We start from the raw sequence: 22,157 nt of genomic DNA, 5'->3' as shown, positions 1-22,157 counted from the left end.
CTCACAGGAGGAATTCCTTCCCAATATTCCATCTAACCCTGCCATTCGGCAGTGGGAAGCCGTTCCTGTGTAAATAGCCCCTCTTCCCTGTATGCTCTCTTCAGGTACTGGAAGGCTACAATTACATCACTCCAAAGCTTCTCTTCCCCATGCTGAACAATCCAAATTTTCTCAGCCTTTCCTCACAGGAGAGGTGCTCCATCCCTCTGATCAGCTTTATGGCCTCCTCTGGACTCAGTCCAACAGCATCACATCCTTCCTGTGCAGGGGACCCCAGAGCTAGATGCAGCTCTGCAGCTGGTGTCTCATGAGAGCAGAGTAAGAATAATCAGGTTAATCTTTCCTCCTTCTGTGAACCTGCCCTTGCCATTCTAGACCAGCTCTCCTCTTCAGACAAAGCTTGGCTACCAGTCCCTTGACCCAACACCTTCCATCTCAGTCTATGTCTCTTTAATTCTGTGTCGCAACAAGAACTTCCACTGTAGCCACTTGCTCCAGCACCCACTGAGCACAGTTGCTATCAGCCTGGCACAACAGGAACACTGAGGAGAACAGCTTTAGGAAACACCATACCCTGGATTTCTGAGCAGACAGACGATATCTGCTCTTGGGACACTGGGAAAGCCAAACAACTGCCAGAGGCTCTGCAATAAACAATACTCAGGGAAATATGGTAACATTCCACAAGATCCACTCCAGAATAACCCAGAGGTGAGCTGGAGATCCTGCCCAGGAGGTGCACTACCATGTCCAGGGACCATCAGAACCACTTGAGAGTTGAAATTCCACTGAAGCCAAAGCCCTCATTTGATCAGCACAGTCTGGCCTAATTAAAGCTCTACATGTTAGAGGAGTACAGGGCAGGGAGAGATGTGCTGAGCTTCTCTGCTCTTTAAGAAAATAGGTTCCTGGGAACAAACAGATTTAGTAAGCAGAATCTCTGACAGATCAAACCAAACCAGTTTTCCTGGGCAAACCAAAAGCCTGCACAAACCTGCAACGCAGTCCAAGTGTCATCATCAAGGCTAGAGAAGGGGTTTACATTTTCCAGCTGCTCCCAGAGATGGTGATGCACATCAGTCCTTGAGAAACAGGGCTGTTAGTGACAAGGCACTGTGATCTTGGGATCCTGGTAAAAATTATGGAGTATTCTGAATACACCAGGCTCTGGACAGCAGACCTGCAACTTACAGCACAGCTCCCAGCCCAGACACTGCACTGGGTATTCCTCTGATGCCAGGCCAAATCGCCTGTCTCACACTGTGCCCTGGGTGAGGCTCAGCAGCAGCACTTTGATGGGGAGTTAGGTACTTTGCTGGCAACTTTTGCTACAACCGAACCATTGGTTTTAATCTAGAGATGCCCTGGTGTGTCTCTGCCTTTGCTCCAGAAGTTGCCCCTCCATGTCCACACTGCTCCCTGTGATCCCTTCTGCACTGTGGGAAGCCAAAGAGCCCCAGCAGCTCTTAACTGCTCAGGCTGGAGTTGTCAGTACAGGAAACCCTGCTGAGGGGCCTGCGGAGGGGGCAGGCAGGAAACCTGAGCCTCGGCTGTGGGCTGGAACCGAATGGCCGAGGACAGAAATCCCCCAGCTGCAGAGGTCCAGTGGGGACTGTCAACAGCCAGGTAAGAACAGCTGGTGAGCATGTGGAGCCAATATGGAAGCTCCCCTGCAGTTGTGCAACTGCCTTCAGCATTACTTTTATTAATAAAATTCTTTAAGTCCCCTACCCTATCATTAGATACTATTAAAGCTGAGTAAAGCCTAACTCCAAATCCTTGCTCAGAACAAGGATAAGCAAACCACAGCTGTTGGAAGTGCTGGAAAGGCAGAGCTGAGGTGCTGTTTCACATGCCTCACCTTGCTCTCAGGCAGTCTCTGACTCACACTCAAGAAATTTGGGCTGTACCTTCCTGTGCTTCAGCATGCAAGTGACAGCAGCGTGGGACACAACCTGCTTCCAGGCAGGACATGCAGAGGGTGGGATTCTCATGGTCTGGAGGCTGACAAGGGACCTGGCAGCAGTGTAGCAATGACAGGCAGTGAGGGTGAGGCTTTGAAGTTCATTATCTTAAGGCAGGTGCCTAAAATAGGTCAGAATAACCTCACCCAACCCCCCCTCGCTGCTCTGCACCAACTGTACAGGGAGCCCAGGGTGACTCGCTCAGCCCCAGGCCTCAATGCTTGAGAAAGTGAAGCCTTGGCAACAACAGAGCAACTTGGGAAACACAATTTGCCACAATGTATAAAACCACAAAAGCCTATCTTTTTTCTTAGAAACAACACTAATTGAGACATGAAAATACATCTTCTCTGCCCTAGCCCCTTGATTGCAGTGAAACAAAGTACCATCACTACTGGTCTCCCGGAAAGATCTGAACTCAGCTGTGGTTTCTGCCAAGGCAAGCAGAAGCAGCACAAAACCCCCCCACAAATCAGCAGACTGTGCCCTGTGCCAGCCCTGCACAGCCCTCTGTCACTGTGTGTGCCACCTCAAATAAACCTCTGCCCCTCCCACGATGCCGTGACATCCCCAGGCCAAGGCAAGGAGAGAAGCTGGTTCTGCAGAAAATGTTTAATTAGCAAATCTTGTTCCCAGTCAGACTTCCTGCCTTTGCTACAGCCGAAATTTCCCTCAGTTACCCAGACATGCTCCAAGACTCGCTTTCAGACACACCAGGGGTGACATGACCAGGGCAGTGAGGACACTTCATTAGCTTGGGCAATAGCACTGGATTCAGGGATCCTTGTACCCAGGTACCTGCACCTGCATTCCAGAGGGATTACACTCTCAAACTCTCCCACCAAGCTACTAGCCAGGTTTCAATAAGCAAGTACACACAAAACCATCTAAGCACCTGTGGATCACTTGAAATACACTAAAAATATACAATCCAAGGCTGAATAGACAAGGACTTGTCTGTGTTAAAACCCAAGTTAAAACCTGGGTTTTAAACTACTCCTGCACTGATAAAGAGCCATAGAAAAACTGCTCCTAAAAAGGATTGAAAGGTGCAGAAATAGTTGCAGACCACTTGAGTGCAATGAAGAATGTGCAAGAGCTACATGAATTAAGGCAGAGAAGACATTTCAGTCAGTGTGGATGGCAAAGGTGAGAATGTCAGCAAAGCAAAGGTGGCAAGAACCCACATGAATCATACCAAGGAAGACTGATAATGAGTATGGGAGATGGCACACAGGTTAAAAGCAGTTGGGGAGCCAGCAGGCATTCAAAGGGGAAAGAGTGGCATTAAACAACCTGGCAATGGAAATAATTTAGGAGCTTTACAGTCACAAAATCAGGCCTCCAAATGCAGAGTTCTGAGAGAGCTTCACAAAGGAAACTTAGCTTACTGTCTTCATACCTGGAACCACACATCTGAGGAAGATGATGTAAAAAATTCAAGGTCTCCAACAGACATTAGAGAATCTCCCACATGGAAGTACAAGACTAAACAAAAAAAGCCCTTAGTGATCACAAGTACAATAGTAAGGGTTACTCTTGATCTGCCAGCACCTACAATTAGCAAGAAAAAAAGAGGTGTATCAGCACACAGGTGCTTCAGAGAAGTGCCTGCACTGATCACATATGAGTGTTTAATACAACCAGTCCAAAGTAAACAGTCTAAACCAGTGTGGGGTCAAGCTGCCCCCCTCAGCCTCATCAGGCAGATCCAACACATGCAGACACTTAGCAGACATTAAGTACTTGCAGGCAGTCACAGTAATGAAGCCAGTGCACATATGCTCTAATAGACAAAACTGGAGCCAAAACACTCTGCCAGGATCTGCAACAGCAGTGAACAAGCAAAGAAACAGGCACAGAATTTGAAAACATAGAGAGGAAGATAAACACTAAACAGCAACAAGTAAAACAAGAAACAGGAGTACTCTGCATGGAAGTGCCAGTAACTTGCTGGAATGATGAGGGAAGTTAGGAATAGGAACCCCATCTCTGGGTGCCATATGTTCATATGTTCACAGCAAGGCATTAATACCAGATTCAAAAGCATTTGTGGACAATGGCAGAAACTGTTCTATAGCATACTGAGACGTGACTGGGACACTTCCATACATGCACGGGCTCTGCCTTTCACATAAACACATCACAGAAGTTGTGAAGAAAAAAGGCAGAAACCATTCTGTCTCACTCAGCAGGGAACAGAGGAGTCTGTGGTTGCACAGCAGCTGTAGCTAAGCCCTGGTACCTCAGTTCCCTGCTCCAGCACCCAGCTGGTCCTACACCGAGTTTGGGGGAGCAAAAGAAAACTGGGCCCTTCTTGCAGGAAGGGATTTTTTTTTTTCCAATTTAACACAAAGCTCAGTGCCAAGGGCAGTGTAAGAATGAAAACATGATTGCCTGAATGAGACAACAAGGATGGTGATAGCCAGCAGGTAGGATATATTATATACATATATATGTGTGTAAATATATGTATAAAATATATACACATATTAAAAAATAACTCAGCATAGGGCATTGTTGTGGCAAGTTGTGCAGAATTGCACAGAATCAAGTCCCAGACTCCTGGAAGACAGCACCAGGCTCAATGTGGGACATCATCTCTTGATTGTGATGTCACTGCAATCTCACTGCACACCAGCAGCAGCCACCCACGGCAAGATCCACAACAGGGTTTGGAAATAACTGAAAAGCCACAAAGATCCCCACTCAGCAGAACAAGTGAAGTGCAGCTTTTGCAAGTGGTGGTGAGGTAAGAGCATGAAATGCATTTGACAGTTGCAGCCACAGAGCTCTAACAAAAGGAAAAGCAACACAAAGATGCTGAAGGTTTCTGCAGCCTTCTTGAAGAACATTGCTTGGAATTCCTCCCTAATTTGAAGTTCTGCAACAAGTCTCTCACAGCAGCCACCTCTGAAACAGGAACTGGAACACAAACAGCGAGTAACCTCAGGGGTTCTTATCTTGGGGAAAGAACAGATGAAAACTGCAGGGCAAAAATCACAGAAACATTGAGACTGGAAAAAAAACAGAGTCCATCCATTCCCCCAGCTCTGTCATGTTCACCACTAAACCAAGTACCCAAGTGCCACATCCACACATATTTTGAACACTCCTAGAGATGGTGACTCCACCAATGCCCTGGGCAGCCTGTGCCAGTGCTTGACCTCCCTTTTGGGAAGACTTTTTCCATATTTAATCTAAATCCCCACAGTACAACTCGAGGCCCTTTCTTCTTGTCCTGTGCCTTGTACCCTGAGAGGAGAGCCTGACTCTACCCTGGCTGTCCCCTCCTGTAAAGGACTTGTGTACAGCCAGAGGGTCCTCCCTGAGCCTCCTTTTCTCCAGGCTGAGCCACCCCAGCTCCTTCTGAGCCAAGTCTCAGGAAGTTTGAGCCATTTTAGACAGATAAATTTGTCCCAGTTTAAGCCTTCTGAAGTCAAACACAAGCTCTGGACTTAACAACAGGCACTTGCTGCCTGGTGTGTAAGGAGCAGAGACAGGTCTGCAGATAGACCCCAGCGACAGCCTCTCACCACTTCAATCCAGAACTATTTAGAGATGAAAGAACTGCAGCTTAGGAGGAAGCTACAAACAGGCTCTCAGCACAGCGTGAGGGCAGTTCAACATCACCCATCACCTCCCGAGGGGAGCAGAGCTGAAGGGGCAGGAATGCCTAATTCAACATCTTTGGGGAAGCCTTTCTGGAGCCCTGATCACACCCACATGGACACAAGCCTAAGTCATCTGGAACATTTTTTTTTTTCAACTTCTCTCAACATCTGATCTCTAGTCCAAATCTCATAAAATGAATTTCAATATTCCTGCCTGTGATTAGGACTTGCTTCCCATTTTTTAAAACTTACAAAGAAAGCTTAAACCTTTCTTCCTCCCTCAGCTTTGAAGCTGATGTATCAAAATCACAGCTGCATATATTAAGCCAAAATTGAGAGACCACTCATACACTTGTGTCACACAGAAGTCTGGAATACTTCTTAAAGCCAGGATGAGCACATCCAATGGGCTGCAATGCTTCATTTTAAAGGGACTCAGATCCACCTCCTTTTTTTCTCATAGAGTAATTCACTTAAGACCTCCCAAGTCTCTCTGAATTTCTAATTAACTGTTCAGCATTAGAAAAAAATAATTCCTAAATGTTCCCAGAATGTTTTCTGAATCTTCAAACTTAGTATTTACAGCTATTGTTTTCTAGCAGACGTTTGAAAAGAAGACTTTATGGTTTTGTGCCCAAGTACTCCAAGCTCCTGACAGAGACCAGGGAAAACAAAATAATGCTGCAGAAAAAGTGGGAAACCTGCTCCTGAAAGTTGGCTGGAAGGATGAGAAAACAGGGTAGTAGCCAAAGATCTAAGAATACCTTTAGACAACTCAACATGTTTTATATCACATGAAGCTCACCATACAAAGGAGGGTCTGCAGAAAGCCAAGGAACAAGGACATGACAGCAGAACGATGGAGACCAGGGTTTAACTGACTCAATTCACTGAAAAGCTCCACAGATAGCACCACTCCTCATGTGATTCTTGCCCTTTTTTTTTTTTATTTACCATCCTGGTATTCTCAGCATCTTGTCAGCTAACACCTACAAAACTTCAGAGCAATGTAACCTTTCCCATTTCCTCATGTTCTCATTCCTTTCCCCATTAACAGCCAGTTGAGACTCCACATCTTTAATCTACTTGCCCAACTTTTAGGAGAAATCTGTAGATCAAAGTCTCTGCACAGCCTGAAGTTACACAGTTAGTCCTCTTTCTAGTTCAAACCCAGAGAGCCAAGGGATTAATCACTATCACCTCCCCAGCACAGAGAGAAACCCCTCCAGCCCTTCCAGGGAGTCATGTAATATGATGGAAAATTGTTCTGCAGCTCTTTACTGCTGAATTTACTTATAAACCCAGTCCTTGTTTTTGGAGTTCAAAAGAAAACACTTTTTTATTTTAAGCAATTCCCTATAAACTTAACAAAACAGGCAAGATCAGGAGTCACCTAATTCAGTATCTTTTTCCTGACAGAAGACTGTTTTCCCAGCCATAGCAGCTCACAGCCCCTTATCCAGGATATGACATCTCCACATTTAGTACCAGACTCATCTTTCTTCCTAAACCTTTTGGAGTTACAAAAGAAACGTGACTTCAAAGCCCTGAAGTGTCCAAGGCCAGGTTGGACTGGGCTTAGAGCACCCTGGGATAGTGAAAGGCATCCCTGCCCATGGCAGAGGGTGGAGTGAAATGAGCTTTAAGGTCCCTTCCTTTCTGTTGCCACAAAACTTGAGCAAGGCCAGTGAAAAGCCCACCCCCCTGCACTGAAATAGCTCTGCACTATAAATAGTGACCATGGCAGCTTTGTTTCCACGCTGCATCTCCTACACACAGGAAACCACGGCCTGCTGCAAAGGCAGACAGGTTTATCTGGCAGAACACAGGCACTGGAGGCCAGAGGCAGTGCAGCCACAGGGCAGCACAGCAGCAGCACTGCTGCAGCTCTCAAGCTCTGCTGTTACAGTGCTCACAGGGACTGGACTGCAAAGCAGAGTCAGTACAGAACCATGCCAGCCTGGCTTGTCTTGCTGGGGGACTTGCCAGTGTGGAGCAGGGTGCAAACAGGAATGCCAACAGACCTAGCAAGGCTGATGGCCTGGAACAAAACAACCAAAAATTGTTTAAATGTGCTCCTGTAAGTGGACATAAAGTAATGGAATGAATGAATGGGTGAGCATTGCCTATTTGACAGAATTTTAAGTATCTGAGGCACAACATTTCTTTCTGATATTACTTGAGATCAATTTATCTGTAGTAAGGAGGCAGAGGCATGTGTAGCTGTGGGCTTATGTTACCTCTGCTGCCCAAAGGAGATTTTTATCATACAATTATACTGTGGCATGCTTACTATAGAAATTAGAAATGTACATAATTATATATATAATACAGATATTAGAACATTAAAGGCGATTCATATGCTTTTTCAGAGGGCAGAGTGGGTGGAAATCAAATTCTGCTGCATTGCATTCTCCTGGAACAGCACCAGAGCCATCTTAGAACAGATCTTACAGATAACAGCAGAATTTACAACAAAGTTCACAGTGACCGCCATGGCTCCAACTCATTTCCTCCTCCTCCTCCACCTCATGACTCACACAAGTTATTCTGTCAGGTGAGATCTATTAATTGCCAATCTCAATACTGGAGAAAGCTGTGTCACCACACAGGTAAAGGTATATTTAGTTACCACTAGATAATGCCTGCACTTTTGCCAGTGCAAACAGGCACATGACTACGCAAAGCACAAGTATGGGCATTTCTTATCAAACAAAACAACACCTTAAGTATAGAATTAGAGAAAGGCTTTCAGAGTGCAAAGCAAGCAATTTCCTTAAAGTGACAGCTAACATCAGCCTCTGCAAGTTTCAGAAGTTCACACTCTTACACTCAAATTTTAATTCAGTGCAAGATCTCCTCTACATTTCAGGAAGCGGATGAACCACACATTTGCTAATGCACCCATAGAGTCAGTAATTAGAACATGTTTAAGGATTTCTGCAGCTCACTGAAGCAAGAGCAGTTTTAGCAGGATTTTCCTGCTGTAATTGGCTTCATATCTGAGAAAAACCCATCTTATCTTAGCTCAGCATGCACATGCCTACACAGAGAGCAGCTGCCCACTAGCTAAAGCAACAGGGTTTCTTAATACTGATATGATGAAGCTTCAAGTATGATGTAGGCTGAAAATGTATAATATGTTTTCAGCATCAGTCCCATGGCTACCAGGTGACAGAGTATCTCTTGTGAAACCTTCCACCCATCATGTTGCAGATTACATCTTCTCTAAGTAACATTACTTTTTAAAAAAGTAACTTTTAAAAATTAAAACCATAATGCTTCTCATCAAATGCCTGCACAAATTGGGATTCCCAGGCTTTCAGAGCTCAGCATTCCATATGCACAAGGATTTGACATGGCTGCTGAGTGCCCTGCACAGCCTCAGCACTGTACACGCCTGGATCAAACAGACACATCATGAGCCAATTCCCACCGCAGAGGAAGTGGCCCCTATACTAGTAATCCACCACTGCAGTAAAAACCAGACACTACTCGCAGGAGTAAGCCAAGCTTCAATGGAACCAAATTCCTCACAGAAAAGCCAGATCACTGCTAAAAGACCCCACTAAATGCCAGTTCAGAAACCCACAACTCCAATACAATTAACTTCCAAGGGAAATCATGCTGCTGCACTCGTGGCACAGAGCACTCTCCATGATCTGCTGGCAATACAGGATGCTCAGGGTGAAAACCTGACACTTGCATGGCACCAAACAGCCCTGTGCACGTTTCTCTCTGGGAACTGCCATCCCATTAAAACCTGAATAACTGCCAACATGGACTCATTCTGACTGGAATGGATGTGTCTGTCCCTGGGCCCCACCAAACACATTTGCTTAATCAACCAGTAAGCAGGAAAATAAGTCATGAATTTGAAGAAGGACTTCAAATTAATGACTGTTATGTCTACCCTGGAACATAAAACCGCAAGGAAAAACAAATGAGAAACTCACTGAAACACTGGCCACACTTAGCTGTGCTGAATGGCAGGAGGTGTGATTGCCACACATCCTGTGCAACAGCAGGGCTGACTGTCTGAGACAACCATCAAGGAGATAAAGCACTAAGACTGTTCTCCCCATCTTTGTAAAACGGGTAACTTCCAGCTCTAAATCAGATTGACTCAACACAATAGCTAAAAAAACCACTGAGTGATCCAGGACAAGAGAAGCCAAAGCAATTCCCAGTCTGCTCTCACAAACCAGGTTGTTCTGGGACCTTCCATCAACAGCAGCAGTCTAGTACTCTAAATTACAGGTGACACCCCCACCTAGAACAAGTTCAGCCAACTGGGACCAGGAAAACGACACCACTTTGTGAGGGGATGTCAGATACTGCAGCATTACCTGAACACTGAAGCTTCCATGAAAAGGGAGCTCAGGAATCTCACACACTTCAGCTGAGACTCCTGTCCAGCAGGTGTGCATATCTGCAACTAACAGATTTCAAGGCTTGGCCTGAATCATGGTCTGCTATTAAATCAGAAGGAATATGAGCGAGTTTGAAATTGGATGGGGAGAATTCTCCAGCCCAAATCTCATCTTAGACTCAGACTTTGGTATCCTGTAATCACATTCAGTATTCAATCTTAAGATTTAACTATTCTACCTTTGGCATTGCTGTGGGGGAGATTCCTCAGTTATCCAGCTCTACAACAACAAATTTATTTGTTTTGTGGCTCACTGTGTGCCCAGGCCCCCACTAAGTAGATGCAGAAGGTTTCAGACAGAGGCTGTTCACATCTGAAGATAAACCTGATTAGCCAAATCCTCTCCTGTTCCATCAGCTTACACAAAAGGATGGCAGCATTCATATCTGAACCCATGGAATAATTTCTTCTGCAAAAGACTTAGTTACAGGGGAAACTAAGATGTTTAATTGTGCCAGTTAACCCAGAGACTTTTCTCCAGACAGCTTCAGATGAAGTCTGACCCTAGAGAGCTGCAGACAGGGACACCAGTTCCTTCTGTGGGAGGGCACAGCAACACAAGGGCAACCACTGCTCAGGCTCTGGCTACAGTGGCAGGTCCATCATGCTATGGCACACCCTTCCTGGCCATCTCCTCCCCATCCAAGTTACTGTATCTCTAAGTTACTGGTCCTCTCTAACAATAGGAGACAACTAACCCAAACAGCCTTCAGTTTTGAAGGTCTTGCATCTTTTATGGGTAACACAGCTCCTTTTGCCTCTTGTGACACTGGCTCTAGGGTCTTGGAAAAAAATATACCTAACACCTTCCAGAAAAAGCTCCAGCTCATTCTAGTCTCATGTTCTGGGCACTAATAGCTCTTCAAGTAGCAGTGCCTTAAGGAAAGGACTGACTGAACTATAGCATGGTTATTTTTTCAGCTACTTTCTTCAGAAAGGAATTCCATCTCTTGGACTCCTGACTGCATGTAGTTAATGAGTGTACACTAGTTTGGACACTGCTGAAGTGCTTGATTAAAGAAGTTTATTCCAATCAGTTGACATGATTTACATTGCTACTAAAGAGACAGTAAAATGGCAGATTTGAAATTCACTGTTGGATTTAATATTCTTCTCCTTCATCTTCTCCATCCATCGAGTCTGTGCCCACTTCTTCATAATCTTTCTCAAGTGCAGCCAAATCTTCCCGAGCCTCTGAGAACTCCCCCTCCTCCATCCCTTCTCCAACATACCAGTGAACAAAGGCACGTTTGGCATACATCAGGTCAAACTTGTGGTCCAGGCGAGCCCAAGCCTCAGCAATGGCTGTGGTATTGCTCAGCATGCAGACTGCCCGCTGGACTTTGGCCAGGTCACCCCCAGGAACCACTGTGGGGGGCTGGTAATTGATGCCAACCTACAGGAGAGGTGGAAGAGACCATGAGTTTCTTTGTGGTGTTTGACAATGACAATTATTAAAGTCAGACAACAGGAGATGATTATAATCTGTCACTCACAAAACAGCCATGCATGAGAACATAAATCTCCGCATCTCAGAAAACAAAACAGGTACCTACAGAACAACTCAGAGCAAATACACTCCATTGTGGGAACATACCATAGAGTTTTCCCCACCTAGGCTGAAAGAGAAGACTTCCCCCATGGTGCTCTGCAGCACTATTGCCACTCTAGATTGCTTCCCCATTGGCCAGCTGACCCTGCCCACCCCAAATGTTCATCCCTCATGCCCCTTTACAGGTTGCTGCCCTTTGTCCTGCCCCTATGCCCTCAGGTCATTGGCCACTGTCCCCACACTTGCCTGTGCACAGCACACGGTTGTGTCTTTGTCCCTGATCCCTTTGGCGTGGTGGATGCAATAAACCTTCGCTGGAATACATCACACAAAGACCCTTCCTGCCTTTCCTCTGCTGAGCTATCTGTGGTGTGTGTGTGCATGGACTTGAAATGGTTGTTCTTGTGGCCTTACTCTGCGTGCCTTCTGAAAGAGACATTTTGAGGGAGGTTGCAGCATTTCTACCACCCTGCAACATTGCAACAAATGGCACCCAACACCCAGGACAGTGAATGAGGAATCTGAGAAATCATGGTGGAACTGAGACTTGCCTTAAATCCAGTAGGACACCAGTCCACAAACTGGATGCTACGCTTGGTCTTGATGGCAGCGATGGCAGCGTTGACGTCCTTGGGCACCACGTCCCCGCGGTACAGCATGCAGCACGCCATGTACTTGCCGTGCCGCGGGTCGCACTTCACCATCTGGTTGGAGGGCTCGAAGCAGGCGTTGGTGATCTCGGACACGGACAGCTGCTCGTGGTAAGCCTTCTCTGCCGAAATAATCGGCGAGTACGTCACCAGCGGGAAGTGGATACGAGGGTAAGGCACCAGGTTAGTCTGGAATTCAGTAAGATCCACATTTAAGGCACCATCAAATCTAAGGGAAGCAGTAATGGAAGAAACTATCTGACCAATGAGGCGATTGAGGTTAGTGTAGGCTGGGCGTTCAATGTCCAGGTTCCTACGGCAAATGTCATAAATGGCCTCATTGTCAACCATGAAGGCACAGTCAGAGTGCTCCAGCGTGGTGTGGGTGGTCAGGATGGAGTTGTAGGGCTCCACAACAGCTGTTGAGACCTGAGGTGCAGGGTAGATGGCGAATTCCAGCTTGGATTTTTTCCCATAGTCAACTGAGAGGCGCTCCATCAGCAGAGAGGTGAAACCAGATCCAGTCCCTCCCCCAAAGCTGTGGAAAATCAGGAAGCCCTGCAAGCCAGTGCACTGATCTGACTGAAAGAGAAAATACAGGTGTTCAAGACATTGTGTGCATTAAGAATCCCCAGTCAAGCTCAAGAAAAACAGCTCTGAATTGACACACACCAACAGTTCAAGTTTCAGAAATACAGAATTTATCCACCAAGAATCAAGGAGAAGACCCAACAAAAGCAGCATTCTTGGCTGGTTTAAACCCCCTTCATATTGGATGGCAACCACTTAAAATTGCTAGCTTAAAATTCCTTCTATGCCCAATTCTCAGCTGGGGCCATTAACAATGAGCAAGAAAGGCAGGAATATTCAGACCTACACACAATCTATCCCTTACAGTTACTTGGTATTCTCTGTCTGCACAAAAATGGAGCAATCCCCCATCCCAGAGCTACTGTTCCAATGCTGTACGAGTGCCAAGTGTGTATCTCCGCTCAGGGAAGTGAGCTGTCACAGCCTATTACAGTGCCAGTCCCATTCACTCCACTCAGGAGACAAAACAAGACAGCTCTGTCCTCACAAAGAGGTGCCACATGATGCTCAGCTCCCAGGACTAACAGGGACTGCCAACAGCTTGTACAAAGAAATCATGACTGTTTTCAGGTCAAAGTAAATCCTGCTCCAAATTTATCATTGCTTTAATTAGAGACTGTGGCAGTCAAGTGTAGAGAATAAGTCCAGTTGTAATCTGCAAAAGGTGAACTTTACAGTAAGACTCAGTCAGCATTCCATATCAAAGCACCTGGGTTTTGTGCAATGAGAATTCCTGTCTTTGTGACACAGACTGGGTAATGGACATGCTTAACAGCTCTAAACAGGGAACCTGAACCTCTTAAACTGCCCCCTTCATAAGTTTGCCACATGACTGAAGTACTGGGGAAGCTGAAACATCCCAGCTTACTGAGATTCATTCCTTTTCTATTGTTATTACCATAAAATTTATCCAGAAATCACAATAGCAGGAAATGCAAACAGTAGTCCAAACAACAGAGGCAAGCACTCTTATTTTAAATACCTTGAAAGAGCCACAGCCAGAGACCAATCCTTCTCCAGCAGGAGCTATGCAAATCATAATTTTGGTTCTGACTTTCTAAACATGAAACTATATATGAAGTTTTAGGCACCTCATCAGCATTTTAGGCCACTTGAAAGCCATATCTGACAGGAAAAATCCAGCCATTGTCAGCTGGCTAAGAATAAAACCAGATGCAGATTAAGTCCATAGATTCTTATGCCACAAAGAAATTAAAGCACAGTTTATGTATTTGATAACCTCATTTCCAAATCCTGTACAACAGATGTTTCAGAGCCTGCAGTGAAGAGGACTCTTACCAGCTTCCTGATACGCTCTAGAACAAGATCAATTATCTCTTTCCCAACTGTGTAGTGACCTCGAGCATAGTTATTTGCAGCATCTTCTTTACCAGATATCAGTTGCTCAGGATGAAAGAGCTGCCGGTATGTCCCATTCCTAACTTCATCTGGGGAGAGACAAGATGTATATTATTATATTATATAAATATTTTAAGTAAATTTTCTATATAGACCAGCTTTTTCAAACTTCTAGGGGTGTCTAGAATAATGTACTTAAACCTTTACAGATAAAAAGCAACTATCAATCAGTAAATTACTTCCTACAGCCCAAATGCTAAATAACTAAGAAAAAATTAAGTTATTGCTTAGGAAACTGCTCTATTTTACACCAAGGTTTAGAATTTTTACCTGTCAGAGTAATTAAAAACTGGACTACAGCAGAAACATTTTTCCACTCTAAGACAACTTAAGGCCCATTTTCCAGCCCAGCAGCTGAAATCCCATTTTTCCCCTTCACTTCCCAATCCCTCCAGGATGCTTCTGTGGGCAAGAAGAGCCAACTCAGCTAACATGTCCCTTTCTTTTCACTGTATTTTCTGCCAAAGGTAGAGAAGGAACAGGAGATGCTCTTAGAGCAATTATCTAAACCCTGAGCTGTAAGCTGTAGCACACACATGCCCCAGCAGTTATACATTTGGAGATGGATTTAGAGCCACTAGTTCCCAGAAATATGCACTAACACCCAGTAGGCTAAAGCTCTGTCCTACCAGAAAGGTACAAAGACACTCAGCAGAGCTTTGTCTCTGGTTTAGCTCAAACCACTCTTGAGTTGTGTGCTATTGCAGTATTGCATTCTTTAATTTAAATCAGCTGTGGACAGCAGAGAGATTTAGTAACTACAGCTGAGGTTGCCTGCTTGCATTAATTAATCTGAAACAGAACAAGCAAGACAAATATAAGTAAAGCTTAAGACAAACATATAACTAGCATTTAAACCAGTTTAGGCTGAGCAGCTCCCACTCCAGTCTGCAATCCAATAGTCTAAAATATTTCTAGGATTGCATCAAAATAAAAACAATTTGGAAAACTTTATAATCTCAAATAGCCATGTGTCCAAGACTTCCAACCATTCCACATTACAAGGGACAAATACGAGTAATAAGGGAAAAATACAGAACCAGAATAAAATGATTCTTTATCCTATGCAGACAGGGGTAACATGAGCCAGGATGGTCCTCAGGAAGTAACAAAACTTGTAGAGTTCAGAGGATCAGTCACTGGACCACAAAAGTGTGCCTGGAACAAAGGACTTAGGTGAGGGGACAGCTAAACCAGCTTGCCCCATCCTTCATGTTTTCAAGTCTATTTGGGGTAGACCGTTAAAGACACTTGTGTTGAATTCCCAGATGTCACTGCCCTATTTTGTGGTGGAAAGTTTGATGGTATTTTACCTCCACATTCAACAGAGGTGGTGCATATCCACCATCCTGCTGCTTTCTGCAAGACCAGCACTGATCTGGAAGGACAGAAATCCCTGTGCACACACATGGCAGCTGCACAGCTGCTGCATGCACAAAGATGGGTTTTTCCTAAGTTCAGTGCACAGGGACTTGCTGCATGAATGGGGAGACTCATGAGCCCTGCCCAGGAAACTGGGGCATTAATTTTCACATTAGCCAGGGAGGAGTAACATTATTTCCCAGAAAGGAACACGATGTAACCTTTAACAAAAAGCCCTAACTTTGAGTATTACCAATGTTGCCTATCTCTCCACACTACACCTCACCAACAAGCACTGGAACACTCACTACTTTTGGCATTTGTTCCAAGACTCACCAGCTCCTCTGCCCTGATTTGCCACCTGTTCTCCCTCATCTCATTTCTGAGCTGTTCCTGGTTGTTCAGAGCCACCACCTGGCCAGTGCAGAGGAGGCAACAGCCACAGGGCTCAAAAAAGCCAGACCTGCACAGCTCCTGGGAATATTAGTGTATGGCCAAGGACGCCTGGGTTCATTTCAAAGTTACAGACCAGCACTTCCACCCTTAAACAGCCACACAGCCTTCTGCTCCCCTGAGAGGTTCATTTGCTATGTTAGCCACAAGAAGGGGTTTGGTGTGTTACACTGAACAGAAATTACAGAAGAGCCATGGATTGGGCACAGAGGAGTAGCCTGAGCAGTCAAAAATTTCCCCAACTCTGTATTGCAGAAAGATAAAACACAGCAACTGCATAAGCACAGGCAACACAGACCTCTGCTATAACAGCACCAAATCTCTACTGGAGGCAAGACAGCCAAAAACCAGCTCCAGAAGAATTACTTCTGGCATACACTGGTGAGAGGAAAGCCAGGATTCCTGACACCAAGGGATGAAGGTCTTGTGAAACCAGGAGCTCACACTGAGCTGACAGTGCATCTACTGCCCCAAGATGGAAGACTGGTCAATAGCTGTTACATGGGACCACATCTGAACACCAAGAGCCAGTGTTGCCAGAGCTTGGAACAGAACACATTTTCAGGAGTAGAAAATGCCTTATCTTTGTTTCTCAAAGATAAGGCAACAGGAAGCTGAAGTTCATGTTCAGAAGTCCCTGAATTTAGGCCAGCTATGGGCACTCATTTCTGCAAGCCCTGTTCAGCTTCCACAAATTGCTTTGCAAAACTACAGCAATCATTCCTGTGTACAATAAGGAATCTTCCTAATGATATATAGTGTATCTTAAAGAGGTTCTACAGCAGCACAGATTATACCGTACTGTTCCAATGGGCTATAACTGCTCCTTGCACAGCAAAAGCACAAAGCATGTTAATGAGACCCATTTAACTCCACAGCCTGGCAGAAGGTAAGGCTAAAATTCTTGAAAACCCCACAGAGCACATTTGCCAGTCTCAATGAAAATAAATCCAGGTATTTTCCACCACTAGAAAGGTGTAGGTAAGCTTCATGCACTAAAAACTTAAAGCCCCAAAGCATTTTTTAGGACTAGAGGAATGGATCCCTTAGGCAAAAATCGATAGTCTCAAGTATTTATGTGGCAATAACACGTGGCAACACTCTCCAGCGCCTCGCACGGGTCTGTTACCGATGACTGAAGGTTCCAGGTCCACAAAGACCGCACGCGGGACGTGCTTCCCCGCGCCCGTCTCGCTGAAGAAGGTGTTGAAGGAGTCGTCCCCGCCGCCGATGCTCTTGTCGCTGGGCATGTTGCCGTCGGGCTGGATGCCGTGCTCCAGGCAGTACAGCTCCCAGCAGGCATTGCCGATCTGCACGCCCGCCTGCCCCACGTGGATGGAGATGCACTCGCGCTGCGGGACAGAAACGCATCACTCAGCACAAACAGAACTGCCCTTGTTTAGCACCGGCTCAGCACAGCCGGGGGACTGCCAGTCCGCAAAGCCATTAAAACATTGCCCTTATTGTTTTGGTGTGGGGGGCATTTGGCACAAAACACAACGGGACACAAAAGCCCCTTTGAGACCTCATCGGCTCCACCCAGAAAAACCCTTTTGGAGATTATAATTTTTACAAGCTCATCCCTCTTTTGTTAGTCTTCAATCAGAGAGGAAGAGTCTGATCAACTCACTCAAGTTCTTCAGGCAATTCCTCTCTTCATACCAAACCAAATATTTAGAAAAGCTGATGATCACACCACTTGCTTGCCTAAGTGTCCAGTAGAGCAACACCCAGACCCCAGCTCCAGGAGCACATCCACCAGAGGCAGCAAAATCCTCCACTGATCCAGAAGCACTTCATTTAATGTACACAAATCCATATTCTCCAGATCCCTTGAGGATACTTTGTCACTCCGAAGGAAAGGCTTTGCCTAACAAACCCCTTCATAACCCTTCTAAATACAGACCCATCAGGCCTCAAACCACACTGCTGTACACAAGGTACTGAACTCCTCAACACCAGATAAAACTACCTCATGAAAGCCATGTAGAAAACAGTTGATGGCAGCAAAATTATCTGTTCCTACCCATTTATGGATTCCCAAGTTCCCTTTGATGTCCAGAGCATAAACCCAGTTTCTTTAATATTGCAGCACAGGACTTCAAATGGTAAAAACCAAACCATAATAGAAACATCTCCAAACTCCTGGTGCATCTGTAGCATTTTATATGCAACATCTAGTTTTGAATGTCAGTAAAGCACATTCTAGAAGAGCCTACATATACTTTAGTTTAATGTGACTGTTACCCAAAACTATGTTCAGACCCTATGACTGGATGGTACAATTTGGTCCCCTGCAATTCCAGGATAAGCAGGAGTACTTTCAGGCACAAGTACAGGCCAGACAGAGAATGGACAGAGAGCAGCGCTGGGGAGAAGGACACGGGGGTGTCGGTGGATGAGAAGCTCAGCGTGCCCCGGCCCCGTGCTCGGGCAGCCCAGAACCCCCCTGTGCTGGGCTGATCCCCCAGCGTGGGCACAGGGCAGGGGGGGATTCTGCCCCTGTGCTCAGGTGAGAGCCCACCTGCAGAGCTGCCTCCAGCCCTGGGGCTCCAGCACAGGGAGGAGCTGGAGCTGCTGGAGCGAGCCCAGAGGAGGCCACAGAGCTGCTGCAAGGGCTGGAGCCCCTCTGCTCTGGAGCCAGGCTGGGAGAGCTGGAGGTGCTCATGTGGAGAAGAGGAGGCTCCAGGGAGACTTGAAAGCCCCTTCCAGTGCCTAAAGGGGCTCCAGGAGAGCAACTTTGGACAAATGGAAACAGCCTTAAAATGCAGTAGGGTTAGACATTATGATGGAATTCTTCCCTGTGAGGCTGCTGAGGCCCTGGCACAGGCTGCTCAGAGAAGGCTGTCCCTTCCCTGGAAGTGTCCAAGACCCAGTTGGATGGGGCTTGAAGCAACCCGTCTAGTGGAAGAGATGAAGCTGGATGGTCTCTAAGGTCCCTTCCAACAGAAACCATTCTGTGATTCTATGACCTGGAACTGCCTAGTCCACATCCACAGTCAATGCAGAAAAGCAGGAGCACAGTCCTTTCAAACTCATTGGGAACCCCATGAAATTGAAATTTGTATTTGTCAAAAAAAAAAAAAAAAAAAAAAAAAAAAAAAAAAAAAAAAAATCACCTGTTCTCAAGTATAGCACTTTACAGTTGAACTGTTTTTAAGCTCCCATCCATCCAAGCTGTATATTCAGATGCCCAGCCCACATCCCCTCTGCAAGCAGCGTTACTCAGAGCTGCTGCCACACTGCTTTCCAAAGCCATTACACCATCACTCTCCAGGCTGAAGCACTGAGCTTGTCCAGTGCTGCCATGGCTGAGAACACACAGCCAACCTGCACAGCTTGAGAGAGGAAAGCCAGCTGCAATGTCACAGAGACCAGACCATGGCAGCAACTCGGGGAACATCCCTTTAGGAGAGCAGGACAGCCTGAAACTTTTCTGAGGGACAGGAGAATAACACAGACCACCATGTCAGACTGGATCCTCACCTGACTGAAGTCCTACCAATGATCTAAGACTTGCTAGAGAAGCTCCTAAGCAGGTGGGAAAGGTCAATGAAAGGGTGTGCAAGGACTATACCACACCACAGAGATGGAGGGTGTGTGAAGAAGAAAAGATGGGTATGTGGAGCAGCTAAGGCCTGGCTTGTTTAGCCAGGAGAAAAGGGGAGATTTGATCATGATCTAGAGCTTCCTCATGAGAAAGAGGCAGAGGGCTTTTTGGTGACCAGTGACAGGATGCAAAGGAAGCTGTGTCAGGGGAGGTTTGCCTGGATATGAGGAAACCATGCTTTCCCTAGAGGGTGATCAGACAATGGAACAGGCTCCCCAGGACAGTGGTCACAACCCCAGGGCTGACAGAATGCAACCCTCTCAGGCAAAGAGTGGAATTCCTGGGGGTGTCCTGTGCAGGGCCAGGAGCTGGAGTCAATGGCCCTTGTGGGTTCCTTCCACCTCTGAATTTACAGCTTGGCAACACAGCCACAGACCAGGTGCTACAGGTGCCACATTAAGCCATGGTATGTTTACTAGGACAAAATACAAAGTTCAACACATTGGGCAATGACTGTCTACACCAGTACAAACAGCACTAACTGAGAGGGAGCCCTGCTGCAAAGATCCTGAAGGTTCCCACAGAAATGAGCCTGAATGTCCCACAGTAAGGCAAACCATGGCCAGTACAGGAGAAGGCTTCCCTCTGCTTTGCAGGTGGCTCCAGGTCAGAGTCTCAGAGGTTGCTGAAAGACTCAGGTTTGTGTTAGGAAAAGGCTCCCGTGTGGAATGGTGCAGCCCTGAAAAATATCACTAGAGAAGTGGGAGAGGATCTCCATCCTTGGAGGTTTTCAAAACTTGGCTAGATGAGGTCAGTAACAAAGCCTGGCCTGGTGCTACTGTGAGTCCTATTTTGAGAGTTCTTTCAACTGCTTTCCTACAACTCTACTAAGGACTTTTAAGCAGTATGTAGCTATTCAATGAAACACAGATCTTTGTCAGACACTAACAGATTCTCTGCACATTTTGTGCTACATATCCTCTTCATAGCAACAAGAATACTAAAGAACAAGGCTCAGATTTTATTCCAAAAGCACCAGCTCCAAGTTGGAATGACAGGCAAGAGAACTGTCACACTCTATAGCTTGGGGCCTTCACACATCACTGATAAGAGCTTCAGAATAAGTATTAAATGTATACAGACAGCACTGGTAAATGCTGTATTCAAGCCACTACAGAATCCTCTCTTATTTACTTATCTAACACTAAATGCTTTCCCCACTCTTATACACGTTATTTGCAATCACAAAGTTTCAGGCAGAATTTTTCCAGCTCAGTCTGTTTCCTTTCCCTACAGGATGTGCTCCAGCTGAAGGGCACTGGCCTGTCCTGCCACTGCCCTTCCAGCAGTTGCAGACTCAGTCCCTTGCTGCACTCACTGCTGGGCTGCAGCCCCCCAGCTCCCTCATGGCACTGCTGGATCAGGCTCTAGGTCCTCTGCACTCCCCAGCACGATCTCAAGGTCCAGCTGCACCTGGCTGAGGCTGATGGAAAGCCAAGTTTCCTGAGAATGGCTGTGCCAGCTCAGACCAAGCTTATCAGCACACCATGTGGAGGAACACTGTTTCCTGGGGATGGGACTCCAGGGAATCTGCATCCTTTGCAGAGACCAGGGGCTGCATTCAAACTCTTGACTTGACTTTATTTGAAAACCGTACAATAAACAGCCCCCAAGGAAAAGGTAAGAGTAAGGACCTCAACATATCCCACCAATACTCTAGCTTACAATAATTTTCAGCACAACAAGTATTTCCCACACATCCAAAGCCTACAGTAGCAGTCTTGCTACATTTGTAAATCCATGTAACCTTCTGACAATCTCTTTCCAGAGATGTAGCTAGACAAACACCCCTACGGGAAAGAAGAGCCGCATGCCCTTCCCAGCCTCCAGCTGTACTGCCCAGCTCAGCACCTGAACCCTGTCCTGTGGAACATCCCAGCCCCGCCACACCTTTCAGACTGCCCATCAAGGTGACTCTATTTACCAGCTCATTCCCGCCAGCCAGCCTCACAAAGCCCTTCAGAACTCTCCCCATCAGCCCAACCCCGGCGCTCCCACCGCGGACAGCCCCGGGCGGGAGCGGCACCTCGGCCGCAGCCAGGGCGGTGGGCCGGGCTCCTCCCGCCGGCCCCGCGGGCCGCGCACACCGCGCGGAGCCCCGGCCTCACCCGCAGCGGGAGCCCGGCGGCTCTCCGCCCCGGCCCGCAGGGACAGACGGCCCCGGCACGGAGCTGCAGCCGGCCGGGGCTAGGGTCCCGTGGGCCGCCATGTTCTCGACGAGCCCGCCACCATTTTGGGACGAGACGGCGGGAGCGACAGGGCGCGGGACGAGACGTGGCTCGGGGCAGCGAGACCCGCTGCCCACCGCGGTCCGGCGCGGCCGTCCTGCCACCCGTTCCGTTCCCCCCATTACCGCTGCAGCTCGCGGAGCGGTGCCGGGCTACCCTTGCTGTGCCAGGCCCTCGCCCCACTCACCATGGCTCGGGAGCGCTGGAACAGACGCGCAACGTGTCCGGGCAGCACCGCAACCGCGGTGGCTCACCCCGGGCTACGTTATATATAGTGGGGGC

The 22,157-nt window shown here is 46.9% G+C and overlaps 1 protein-coding gene across 1 annotated transcript; it reads right to left on the bottom strand.

Annotated features, from left to right (window-relative positions):
• Positions 1–11,017: 11,017 nt before the first annotated feature.
• LOC110469156 (tubulin alpha-1 chain) lies at positions 11,018–22,117 on the bottom strand. Its single transcript, XM_021527662.2, has 5 exons — positions 22,063–22,117; positions 17,167–17,389; positions 14,103–14,251; positions 12,114–12,794; positions 11,018–11,406 (listed from the first exon to the last, which is right to left on the bottom strand). Exons 1-5 carry the CDS (start codon positions 22,063–22,065, stop codon positions 11,113–11,115), a joined length of 1,350 nt encoding a protein of 449 aa, XP_021383337.1. The 5' UTR covers positions 22,066–22,117; the 3' UTR covers positions 11,018–11,112.
• Positions 22,118–22,157: the final 40 nt, after the last annotated feature.

The sequence above is a fragment of the Lonchura striata genome, chromosome 26 (assembly GCF_050655825.1).
Source record: "Lonchura striata isolate lonStrDom1 chromosome 26, ASM5065582v1, whole genome shotgun sequence".
Lineage (NCBI taxonomy): Eukaryota > Metazoa > Chordata > Aves > Passeriformes > Estrildidae > Lonchura > Lonchura striata.
The sequence above is the reverse complement of the archived record's forward strand: the minus strand, read 5'-3'. Positions and strand labels throughout refer to the sequence as shown.

Coding starts and splice junctions, on each gene's coding strand:
- LOC110469156 (XM_021527662.2), bottom strand. Junction 12,795..14,102: donor TAGAGCGTATCAGGAAGCTG/GTAAGAGTCCTC, acceptor TTTCTCTTTCAG/TCAGATCAGTGCACTGGCTT. Junction 11,407..12,113: donor GGTGTCCTACTGGATTTAAG/GCAAGTCTCAGT, acceptor CCTCTCCTGTAG/GTTGGCATCAATTACCAGCC.